Below are 12,685 nucleotides of genomic sequence, written 5' to 3'. Positions count from 1 at the left end.
GCAGTGCCTTCTTTCACAATGCACCATAGGCCTTGTTTACTTCCATCTAAAAATACAAAAATTTTCAATATTCTGCGTCACATCGAATCTTTAGACGTATACATGGAGTATAAATATAGACGAAAATAAAAACTAATTACACAGTTTGGTTAAAATTGGCAAGACGAATCTTTTGAACCTAGTTAGTTCATGATTGAACAATAATTACCACAAACAAACGAAATTGTTATATTGTCACGAAATATTTCGTGTCGGGAACTAAACAAGGCCATAGTCCCCTTCTTCCGGTTTCACGGGAACCAGTACCAGATAACTGCCACCATAATCATTCATCTAATCTTGGCACAGAAGCTCATGGGTCCATGTCTTCAACCCAAAAAAAATCCATCTCTCACATCAAAAATTTGGACGTATACATAGATTATTAAATATAGATAAAAAATAAATTAATTATACAGTTTGGTTGTAAATCATGAGACAAATCTTTTAAGTCTAGTTAGTCTATGATTAGCCTTAAGTGCTACAACAACCTACATGTGCTAACGATAGATTAATTAGGCTTAATAAATTAGTCTCGCAGTTTCCAAGCGAGTTATGTAATTAGTTCTTTTATTAGTATCCAAATACTCCTTCCGATATCCTACGAAACATTCGATGTGACATTCAAAAAATTTTCATACTTCAACTAAATAAGGCCATGATTGCCGGCTCTGCAGTGAACAGATGGCATAAGTATGGAGATACCTACGGTTCTTCTCTAATATAATTTAATAAATTAGATAGACAATTTATTCCTTTATTTTAGTTTATTTTTAGACCAAAGGCTTTCACCCAGCTTTATTAGAAAGCGTAACGAGCACTCAAGGTCCGAACACTGGGGATACCAGTTTACAATGTGACACACCATACATCAAAAGAACTCCAAACTTAGTCCACAGAACCCTCAGGACTAGCAGAACCAGCTAAACAGCTAGCTAAACAAAACAAAAGCTAACACCTCCCGAAAGAAGACAAAACCACAAAGCCTCCCTACACTACTGCGCACTAGCTGTAAGCAGGCTTAACATCTCTTCAGCAGTAGGTTCCAGCTTCGACTTCAAGAGAGGGCGCCAAGTCTTGATCAGCATCAAAGTTTTGCAGACGATAGCCTTTGGGGAAGTGAGAACCTTCTTGTTGATAGCCATGTCGTTCCTCGTCTTCCAAATTGTCCATAGCGCCCCTGCACATATAAAAAGTGTCACCTTGCGTTTGGCTCCTCTACAATCTTCAGCGAACTCTATTAGAAAATCTGTGCAATTAGTCGGTTGGGACGACCATCCCAAGGAAACTCTAAGAAATGACCACAGGTATACTGCGATGGGACATTGGAATAAGATGTGATCTGCTGTTTCCAGGCTATCACAAGCCGCACATTCTTCCGGCCCTGTCCACTGTTTTCTCTTAAGCTGGACTCCTGACTGTATTCTATCATGAGCTGCCATCCAAATAAAGATCTTGACTTTTAAAGGAATATTGCACTTCCATACATTCATTAACTGTTGATCTCTCACCCCCTCAAACGTGATAGCTCTATATAAGGAACCTGAGGAATACTTTTTTGATTGATCCAATGCCCAAACCATTTTGTCTCTTCCCTCACCCAAAGTAACTTCTCTTAACAAGCCCTGCAATTGTTCCCACTCCAAACCATGGATCCCGTGGAGCTATCTTCTGAAAGGTACAGACCATCGGTCCTCTGTCCAAGCTTGACAAACATCTAAATCAGGGTTCACCGCAATGCTAAACATATGAGGGAACAGGATCCTCAAAGGGCATTCCCCTAGCCAGCAGTCATGCCAAAAACGAGTTTGTTGGCCACTGACTACTTGAACAACTCGGCCTCTCTGAAACCACTCTCGGATATCAAGTAACGATCTCCAAAATTGGGATCCTTGTCTTCCTCTAACTTGGAAAATGCTTTTCTCACCCAAATATTTCCTTCTTAGAATATTGCAACAGATACTGTTATCCCCCCTCTCCAATCTGTCAATCCATTTGGCAAGTAAACAGGTATTCATAGCTCTAACATCCATAAAACCTAGCCCCCCAGCCTCCTTTGGCCTGTTGAGTGCTTCCCATTTAATCATGTGATATTTACGTTTCTTGCATGTGCCCTGCCAATAAAACTTAGATCTGATAGAGTCCAGAAGCTAATAGTTTCCTTCATAAAGTTGATATACTCCCATTGTATACATAGGGATGGCAGACAAACATGAATCAATCAGCACTGACCTGCCACCTGAGGACAAGTAGTCACATTGCCAAGTTCCTAACTGTTTTTCAGCTTTGTCGCTAACATACCTGAATTGTGCCTTAGTTATTTTACAGTCACTTACTCGAATTCCCAGATACTTTATTGGAAAGGACCCCAGTTTACAGTTGAGAACTCTAACAACTTCCTATCGATCTTCCTCGGACACACCCATTGTAAACACCTCACTTTTATCAAAATTTATTTTCATTCCAGATAATGCTTCATAACAGTTTAGAATTATTCTCAAGTTCCTCAAATTCTCAAAGGAGAAACTCAGAAAGATGACAGTATCATCTGCATACTGTAGATGGGTTAGTCCTCCATCAATTAGGTTTGGCACTACACCCTGGATTATGCCCGCCTCGCTTGCTCTGGGCAGCATATTAGAGAGGGCATCCGCTACCAAGTTAAACAAAAGAGGAGATAGAGGGTCTCCCTGACGTAAACCCTTGAAACTTCTGAAGAATTCTCCTCGTTCACCATTGACATCAATGCAAACTCTTCCACCTTTGACAGCACAGTTAATCCATTGAATCCACACTTCATCAAAACCCTTAGCTCTCATAACTTCCTCTAAGAAAGACCAGCTGACTTTGTCGTATGCTTTCTCAAAATCCAGCTTTAGAATCACTCCAGGTGTTTTTGTTACTTTCAGTTCATGAAGCACCTCTTGAGCAATCACTATACCCTCTAGAATGTTTCTTCCTGGAATGAAAGCAGTCTGAAAAGGGCTAATCAGCTTGTCTATCACCTTAGTCAATCTTATCGTCAGCACTTTGGTGATAATTTTGTAGATAACATTCAGCAGGCAGATTGGCCTAAACTGCTTAACATTTACCGCCGGTTTCACTTTTGGCAGCAAGATGATCACCCCATAATTCAATCTCCAAAGCTCTAAACGACCACAGTGTAAACCGTCCAACATTTCTTTTATATCATATCTGATGAAACTCCAGAAAGTCTTAAAGAAATGTACATTGAACCCATCCGGCCCAGGTGCTGTATTATTTTTCATCTCTTTAAGAGCAAAATCAAGTTCCTCAAGACTAAAAGGTCTAGTAAGCCATTCATTCTCTTCACTAGATAATCTCTGGTTCACCGACCACATATCAGGTTCTAGATGGATGTCTACTAACTCTACTCTCCCAAACAAAGTTTTGTAATACTCTGTAATATGTGTTTTTAATTGTTCTGGTGAATCCAGCTTTTGATCATTATGTTCCAAACTAGATATATGCATCTTCCTTTTCCTCCCATTAGCTCTCTTGTGGAAATATCCAGTGTTCATATCACCTCCCATTAATTTAGTTTATTTAGTTACACTAAAAAAAAACCATAGGTATCTGTCTAGAGCACCGTCTTCATCTTTAAAATGACAAGACACAGAGCAGATCTAGGAATAGATTCACCCTCCTGCTTATTCTGTGCCGGTCCGGCACTTCGGCTTACTCCGTGCTCCGTGTTAGCCTAAACAACCGCCAGTGTGAATTGTTGGATATATATACCGGGACACAGCACGTCTGCGCGTGGTATGGTCAGATGAGAGAGTCCAAACGTTTTGCTGTAATTACTATTTACTGATGGTAAATTCCTACACTATATCGTGGTTGAAAAGGTATAGCACAACAAATTAGTATTAGCATCAGCCGCAAAATGATGTAGCGAACAAGTAAAAACAAAGAAAATATTTGCTTGGCTGAAACTGAGCTGAAAATACTCTTTATTAATTTATTGTGAGAGAAAAATACAACTAAATGACTGATAGATTTGATAGATAAGCTCAAACTCTCAATCAGGGTTGCTATTTTGCCAATTGAAGTCTCAGTCTGATAGGTGGTAGATAGTATGTAACTCGTGAAATTGTAGAAATATACAATGTGGTTGTGTTTGATTCTCTGTAGTATCACTTAGAATATATCACTTGATTTTCACCCGTTACACCTAGTGAAATATAAAAAATACAACCGAGTTTATTACTTCCCCTCACAGCATGGGACAGCGAAAGCCCGCCACGGCGAAATACTCCCCTCCACACAGACACAGGCCAACACCACCCGCAGGCCGCACCAGACAATCAGGCGGCCCATAAACCCCACCGTAGCTACCCGATACGGGCTCATCTAGCGGCCCAGATCACGCCACGCATGCTCCTCGGCGGGCCCCTCGCCGCGAGCGCCGCGCCCCTCCCTCGCCGCCGCGCCGTCGGCGGCCGCCGGGTCATGTCCACCTCCGCCTTCGCTTCCGCCTCCGCCGCGCCCGCGCCCGCACCCGCCCCGGGGCCGAGGCGGCGGCCGCTGCGCGGGGTGGTCTTCGACATGGACGGCACCCTGACGGTACCCGTCATCGACTTCCAGGCCATGTACCGCGAGGTGCTCGGCGGGGAGGCGGCCTACGCCGCGGCGCTCGCGGCCGGGGGAGGCGCCGTCGATATCCTCCACTGCATCGAGGACTGGGACCCCGACAAGCAGCGCCACGCGTACGAGGTTATCGCGCGCTTCGGACAGGAGGGGCTCGACCGCCTCCAGATCATGCCCGGTCAGGCGGCCACCACCAGTCCACCCTGCTTGCCTTGCTGCTGCTTCTGGATTCGCAGTTTGTAGCTCGGTGACACTCGGTGTGGTGTGTGACTGCTTGCGATTTGTCCTGGATATATGCAGGGGCCTCGGAGCTATGTGGCTTCCTGGACGCAAAGCAGATCAGGTCAGTGCTTGCTACCTCCAAAATGCAACTTCAATTGCTTCCTTCGGGCTGACTCTCTGTGTGGAATTCCTCCAGCTTTGATATTGGGTTCGCGTGGTATTTTCACCTGCCGGTTTCGATTCAAAACTTAGCTGCTTCAAAATCTGATCGTGATACAGATGATCATGAGTCGATGCCAAATGAAATGTCAGAGTGCTTGTCTGATTGGAAGTTGCATTGCAGAAACTTAAGAACAATTTCTCAGCAAGGAAAATTTGTACTTGCAGTGTACTGCTGACTAATGTTTTCATTCATACTGTCATACATACTACACGTTTGCGATGGCTGTACCATATTCTATATTCTCGTCTAATTCTTATACAAGCACATCGTTCTCTGAAAATTTTGTATGCAACCGTGCCACTTCAAAAGATGCCAATAGCAATTCTGTGACTTATGCTGCTAGTCGAACCATAGATTGATCAGAAAGAATTCGACTAACATCAATGATGTACTGCTGTGTGTTAAAAGGCTGATTTTCACTTCTCTAGTTTATTGCATGTACCCGAGTGGGTACTGTTGCTTGACACAAGCAATCGAGTTCATGCCTATTATCGAACATGTGTCGGTGTCATTTCAAAAGTGATTGAGTTTATCTTGCCTAATATGCATGGATAACTGCAATCATTGTATTTTTGTCTGTCAATCATTTGTTGTTTTAGAAACGTATATTCAGCTTTTGATTCCTGGCCTCAACTTTTTGCAGAAGAGGTTTGATCACCCGTAATGTGAAGGACGCAGTTGATTTGTTTCACCAAAGGTTTGGTGTAAGTTGTTGCATTACCCTCCTGCTGATTACTAATTCGGCATTCCCATTTGGTTATTTCTGGCTCTCATATACCTGTGGAGTCTGTTTTATCATAATGTAGTAACTTTTTCCAGATTATTATGAGATCATGCCCATATTATTTGCTCTCTCAGTGATCTGATTCATTGCTTGTCATTGTGCTGCAATACTGAAGTGGGACAGATGTACAATTTTTTAATTATTATGACATTGCATTTAGTGAGTTTATTCTTCTCTACCTTTGTGTTTGGGATTTCTGCAGATGATGTTCACTCCTGCACTTAGTAGAGAATTTCACCCCTATAAGCCAGATCCAGCTCCACTGCTTCACATATGCTCCACTTGGAACATTCCGCCACACGAAGTGATCATGGTCGGCGACAGTCTCAAGGATGATGTGAGCGTTCTTCAACTGATTACAGGCTGTAGCGTATAAAGGGTTGCCATATATGCCGACTAAGAACAAGCGGAGGGAGCTGCACTTGCACATTCTCTTCCATGTTTTCAATTGGCATGATGAAATAACCAGAAATAAAATTCCATGGCTCATGTCTACATGCAATTTCACCATAACATTTTTTTTAAAAAGTTAACCCTGAGTCCCTGGCTCTGTGCTTGTAAATTGTCCTTGCATAGTTGCATCATAGCTAAACCAACATAATTTGGTCTCATTTTGCTTTACTAACTGACTAGTTCCTTAAGTATTCTCTTGCATTTTTTTTTTGGTAAACTATAAACTGAAGTTGGTCACATTGCGCTTTCACTTAATTACTTGTCATTTGAAAAAATTTCAGGTTGTTTGTGGAAAGAAGGCAGGAGCTTTTACTTGCTTGCTCGATGAAACAGGGCGATATGGTCCTCATGATTGTTTGCCTGAGGAAGTTAAACCTGACTTCAAGGTGTCCTCGCTTACAGAAGTGTTCACTGTGCTGGAGGAGCACTTCGATTTGGCACCAGTACCTGCTGAGAGTAGAATATGACACTGAAGTTTTATTGGACTTGCCCGCTAATGTGAAATCGGCTACCCAACCAACACCTTGAATAATGTGGACAATGTTGATGCCATTTCAACTTTCAAGTATCAGAAGCTCTGAATGGCTGTTCCAAATGTGGATTAAATGGCAATGAAGTGATTCGATTTGTTGTAAATCTACGATCATATGTTATCCCTGACTAAATCAGCTTGTGTGGTTAAGTGACTCAAATGGCCATAAGTATCTGGCAATTCAGAATATAACAAAAAAAAAATCCATGGATACCATTCGTTCAATTTGGTTCTCAAGGTGGGCATTCTCTTTCACACAGCATTAGTTGCTTGGGTTAATCTTCTTGGTGATGCAAAGAGCATCAGTTGCTTCTATTTGACTTCTGCTGGGAGATATTCCTGCAGCTACTAATTCATAATAGCAGCTTGGAATGTTTTTTGTCTCCTGAACTTTAGATTCTGAGAACTATGAACACCAATAGTTTGGACTTTGGAGAGAGATTTCTGACAGGCATCTTTGGGATGAAACGCCAGAGCCAGACGGCCAAAGTATCTTTCCACAAGTAATAACTCATCACATGCAACCCAGCTTCGTGTGCAACCTATGCAACCACCAATTAAAATCACATGATATAGATCCAACGTCTGAGGTTTTTTAACTTAAACCCTTCCATCTGGATACACACGGGTTAGATTTACACCCACAGGTGGAGGGGTTTAAGTGAAAAAAAACTTCAGACATTGGATCTAGATCTTGTGGCCTTAATCGGTGGTTGCATAGGTTGTACATGAAGCTGGGTTGCATATGATACGTTGCCCTCATCATATGCCTAGCTTAGCTTGCATTACCAATCCCTTTTCATCGGTTGTCTGTAACGGTAAAAAACTCTCTGCAGCCCTTTCTGTGGATTAAATGATGTTAATTTGGCCGCAAGCTCAGTATTCCGCTCCCACCGTAGCGCCAATTCAAGCTAATTTGAATTTGGCCAAGTTTACATATGAAAAAAAAAATTGCCAGTACACAATATACCATATAAGTGTTATTAGATTTGTCATAGAATGTATTTTCATAATACATATAGTTTGGATCATAAAGATTACTACTGTGTTCTATAAATTTGATCAAATTTTGGATAATTTCGCTTCAGACAGATCTAGAATTGCATCCGTTTCATGATGGAGGCAGTGCCTTCTTTCACAATGCACCATAGTCCCCTTCTTCCAGTTTCACAGCAACCCGTACCGGATAACTGCCACCATATAATCTAATCATTCATCTAATCTTGGCCCTTCTTATCCAGAAGCTCATGGGTCCATGTCTAGTACAAAGCAACATGCCGACCCTCCCAAGACAAGCAAAAGCTTTTGAGCACAAAAGGCAACAAACAATACACAGTGATAGTACATGAACCTTTTACCCTTGCGTTGGCCAGTTCAAAACATGGCCTGACCATTGCTCCATCAGAAACAGAATATGCCCTGCAATGGGGCGAGTGGATGCCACGAGCACAGACAGTCTACAAATTCTATGCAGAAACATCGGTTAATCAACAGAAAACACCTCACTGCAGTACAGACAAGGAACAACAATTCCTTGCTCCATTACTTTAAGCCTGGAGCCACATGGGAACAGAATGGAGACAAACTAACAAAACATCTTAGTCTGGAGGATATGATAGTATACTCCACCTTCGCAGGAAAAGCCACGCACACGTGAAACGAGCAATGACCATGCCCATCTTTCAAGAACAAACAGACTTAAGAGACAAGGAGACAATTGTACCGCTGAGCTCCAAAGAACACATTCTGCATTTGCTACTGGTACTTTGGCACACAGCATCCAGCAAAGTTTAGAAGCACAGGGCATAAAGATCCAAACAGTTTTCTAATTAAACTGAAACTCATAATCTCACCAGTTTGCCGCAAACATCACAATCTACTTACTACTACTCAACTAGTCTTTGCACAACTTCAACTGAAGCACAAGAACAGCATCACTGCAGCTGCTAGTACTGCAAAGCCTACAACTACTACCAGACACATCACACAGCAACATAGTACTGCATTACCAAACACTAACAGGGTAACAACATTAAACTAAACAACCACCACATCAGGCACCTACTACAGCAGACTAATTTGTTTCTTCCTTGATTCCTTTGGTGAAGCTCCTCACCCTTCCCGCCAAAATCACCTAATCAAATCAGAAGGCCTGCTGACTATCCACAGCCAGCCAGCAGAGTAGGAATCACCAGGATCAGAGCAGGATGTCAGCCCTAGAAGGAAGCCTTCGGAAGAAGTTCATCAGTGGGGAAGGCATCCTGCTCCTGAACCTCGGTGGACGCATGGCGTAAAGGCCCCACATCCCAATCATCACCTTCATAGGAACACAATATGCAATCACTGCAGCAGATACACAGGCGATGGCGAAGAGCAGTGTCGCCCTAGGGTCACGCCAGCTAAGGACGGCCTGCATCCTCTCACCCTGTGTTGCAATGTCGCCTACCACTGTCTGAACTCTCCCAGCCACACTGCGGAGGCGGTCATATCGGAAGCGCACGACATCCCCACGGGTTGAGGGGAATGTGTCAAACTCCTCATCCAGCTCATCTGCAGTGGCTCCATCTGCATGAGACAGCCTCATCTCCATGTGAGGCGGGTGCCTTGGGCGGACTCTATACCTCCAAAGCCCGGCAAACGCCATGGCCAGAAAGGCTGTTGGAAGAATCAGCTCTGGCATTGTGAGGAACACCAGGAATGTGAATACAGCAAGGCATGAATGCACCGGGCGCTGCCAAGAGCGGACAAGCTCAAACCACCTGCCAATAGCGATAGGACCAGAGAGCACATTGATCAGGCGAAAGAAGTTCGCTTTGCTGCGCCTCATGCTCCACAGGTTTGAACGATGATCAAGCATGTACTCAACAACCTCCTTGCCAAGGGGCGGCTCAGCACGTCCAAGTCGAGCTGCAACCACATTGGTGGCCTGGGACCGAAGAGTCTCAACCTGGCGCACGAGGAGTGGCTCCGCATAGTGCATCTTCGGAAGCAAAGGGCGTGCATAGGCATGGAACATGTTGCCAGCATTGCCACAGGCGAAGCGCACAGCTAGGTGAAGTTCCCCCATCTTCTTGACCCCTGACGGATGCAGCATCAGCAAAGGGTAGGCATGGGTATACACCCTATCAGTCTCCAATGTCGAAAGCCGAATACGAACTTTGCCAATGCAATTATCACGGGCAGCCATAGTAGTACTCCCAGATGTGTTGCCAACATGGCAATTGTCAAACACACCAACAGTGATGACAGTGCAGGGGTCAAACACCTCCCATGTGTACTGCTCGTTCCACCGGGGGCACAATGAATCAACAAGAGTGCGTGTGCGGATCCACTTCTGGCCATACTTTGCAACACAATAAGCATCCGTTGTCGCACCCCTACCATCTCGGGACTTCATTGGCATTAGTCCAGTGGCACCAAGAACACCAACCTCAAGCACCCCAACATGTGGTTTCCATAGCTGTTTTGCTGTGGGCTGAAGGTCGCTGCTGTAAGCTGTAGCCTCATCCAGGACATGGTAACCTCCATCAAGACTTAGCCGGAGATGCACACGGCGGCTCCCAAACCTGTGCACATTGTTGGCAGCAACATTGCCACCGGCAGTACCACGGTCCAACCCAAACCATCTCGAAACCACTGGCTTCCAATCCCACCGCCTCTCAATGGCAGACACTGGCACAACAAGGCGGCCAAGCAACTCATCCCGCCCTGGGGACACACGGTCTTCCACAGACAGCACCAAGAACTCTTCAAATGGCTCTGCCACCACAAACATCAGGTCTTCATTCCAGAACGGACTTGCAGGTCCCCGTGTAGACACCACCGGCGCCGGCCGTGTGCGCATAATCTGGCTCCCCACCTGCGCACGCACGAAGAGCTCCGGGAATCGGCCGATTGGCAATGCGCCCTTGTCCATCGGGAACAAATCCTGCCCTTCAATGACGGAGACACGAAGATACCAGAGCTTGGGCGCGACGTACACCTGGGACCTGATGGAGCCAAGCGCCCCGTTGCCATGGACGCCGGCGGCCTTGGAGTGCCAGGCCTCGGCGAAGGACTCGTCGGCCTGAGTGCCGAACCAGACGGCGAGCATCACCTCCGCGCCGCCGCGCTGTCCCTTGCGGTCCTCCATGCTGTACCACTGCGGGGCGAGCGTGCTGTCGGGTGGCGCGCGGCGCGGCACCTCGGAGAGGTCGAACCACACGCGGCCGACGTGGTCGTCGCTGCCGCGTGCGCGCACGAACACCTCGACGAACGACGACTGGATGGTCTCCCTGGAGAAGGCGAACACCTGGTCCCAGTTGTGCGAAGGGACGGCCGGCGTCACGCCGCGGTAGTTGCCGAGCTTGACCTCCGCGACGGCCTCGGTCACCATGGGCACGCCGCGCGCGCGCACCACGCGCACGTAGAGGTACTCCACCTGCTCCACCAGGTCGTAGGTCGCGCTGGCCTTGTCGGCGACGACGCCGCTGCCGAGGCGGGGCCGCGTCTCCTTCAGCGAGAAGTCCCCGGGGCCGGAGAACATGGGCGGGACGGGGTACGGGTCCGCGTGCATCACCACCGGCTTCATGGCCATCGGGACCGGCGGTTGCGGCATGATATCCATGGGTGGCTCAGGCTGCGGAGGCAGCGGCTGCACGGCCACCACCGGATGGTGCTGGTGCTGCTGCTGCGGCTGCGGCGGTGGGTGCGGATGCGGGTGCGGGTGCTTCTTGGGCCCAGTCACCGTCGGCGCCGCCACCACCTCCGGCCCAACCACCACCGCCTTGGCCGGCTTCTCCTGCTTGGACTTGACGACGACGTCGCCGGAGTTGACGCGGTAAATCTTGAGGGTGATTTCGCCGCGGATGTGGGAGAAGAGGCTGCGCTTCTCGAGAGTGAAGAGCTGCGGCACGGCCTCCTCGCCGGGCGCCGGCACGCCGGCGGCCGGGACGCGCACCTTGCCGAGGAAGTTCCGGCCGTGCGGAGCAGCCCCGCCGGCGGCGGCTCCGGACGCGGCGGCGCCGCGGTCGTTGTAGACCCCGACGTCGATGGCGCGGTAGGGCAGGTCGTCTGGGTCGGAGACGGGGAAGACGAGGCGCTCGTTCCAGACGGGGTTGAGCTCCTTGGGCCTGGCCCGCGTGCGGCGCTTCTGGTGCTCGAACTCAACCTCCACGTACGGCGACGAGGAGCCCTGGCCGTCCTTGGGCATGAGGTTGTGCGCCGCCACCACCTCCACCACCAGCTTCTCCGCCTTGGTCATCCCTCCGGTCTCCGGTCACCGGACGGGAGGCGGCCGCCGATCCAAGTTTCTCTACTCAAAGATTCGAAATTTCCCCCGAGATTTCCAAGGGGAAGGAGAGGTTGTTCTTCTTGGCTCGTGTGCGTTTCGGTTTCTGTTTGGGGGGTTTTGGGGGGGAAGAGAAATGGGGAGGGTTTATACGGATAGGAACGACGAGGAGGAGGGGGCAGGCGCGCGTGAAGGAATCTCCATCATCGCAATCGATGAGAGCCTGGGTCAGGGAAGCGGAAGGGGGGGAGGTGCCGAGGCGGTGTGGGCTCTGCTCGCAGCTCGGGCAGCGGGGTGTCGCCGATGCCGCCGCGGTGGTGGTGGCTCTGGCTCTCTGCTTCCTGCCGCTGCGGCCGGGGCTGCTTTGTTCTGGTCTGCCGCGCGCTTCGCTTTGGGTGGTTTTTGAGGCGCCCCGCGCCGCGCGGGTTTTGGGTTTTCGTTTGGGTTGCCGTTGCCGTTGCCGTTTGGGTTTGGCTGCACTGCTGCAGCTTGGGCCTAGTTTATTTTTAAAAAATTTTACAAAATCGATATTGTATTTTTTTTATTTAATAA

At 47.6% G+C, this 12,685-nt stretch overlaps 2 protein-coding genes across 2 annotated transcripts; one reads left to right on the top strand and one right to left on the bottom strand.

Moving 5' to 3' along the window:
* Positions 4,252-7,089, top strand: LOC8056441 (haloacid dehalogenase-like hydrolase domain-containing protein At2g33255; the record flags this gene model as incomplete). Its single annotated transcript, XM_002454730.2, has 5 exons — positions 4,252-4,828; positions 4,951-4,993; positions 5,739-5,799; positions 6,082-6,216; positions 6,614-7,089. Coding segments are annotated over 5 exons (1,002 nt in total), but the record flags the coding sequence as incomplete, so codon positions are not given.
* LOC8084707 (FT-interacting protein 1) lies at positions 8,671-12,492 on the bottom strand. The gene has a single exon (XM_021458411.1). The coding sequence runs from the start codon at positions 12,104-12,106 to the stop codon at positions 9,062-9,064; it is 3,045 nt and encodes a 1,014-aa protein (XP_021314086.1). The 5' UTR covers positions 12,107-12,492; the 3' UTR covers positions 8,671-9,061.

Source organism: Sorghum bicolor, chromosome 4, assembly GCF_000003195.3.
Source record: "Sorghum bicolor cultivar BTx623 chromosome 4, Sorghum_bicolor_NCBIv3, whole genome shotgun sequence".
Classification (NCBI taxonomy): domain Eukaryota; kingdom Viridiplantae; phylum Streptophyta; class Magnoliopsida; order Poales; family Poaceae; genus Sorghum; species Sorghum bicolor.
The sequence above is the reverse complement of the archived record's forward strand: the minus strand, read 5'-3'. Positions and strand labels throughout refer to the sequence as shown.

What these genes read in the sequence shown, in the direction of transcription:
- LOC8084707 (XM_021458411.1), bottom strand. Translation starts at nt 12,106, where the DNA reads ATGACCAAGGCGGAGAAGCTGGTGGTGGAGGTGGTGGCGGCGCACAAC.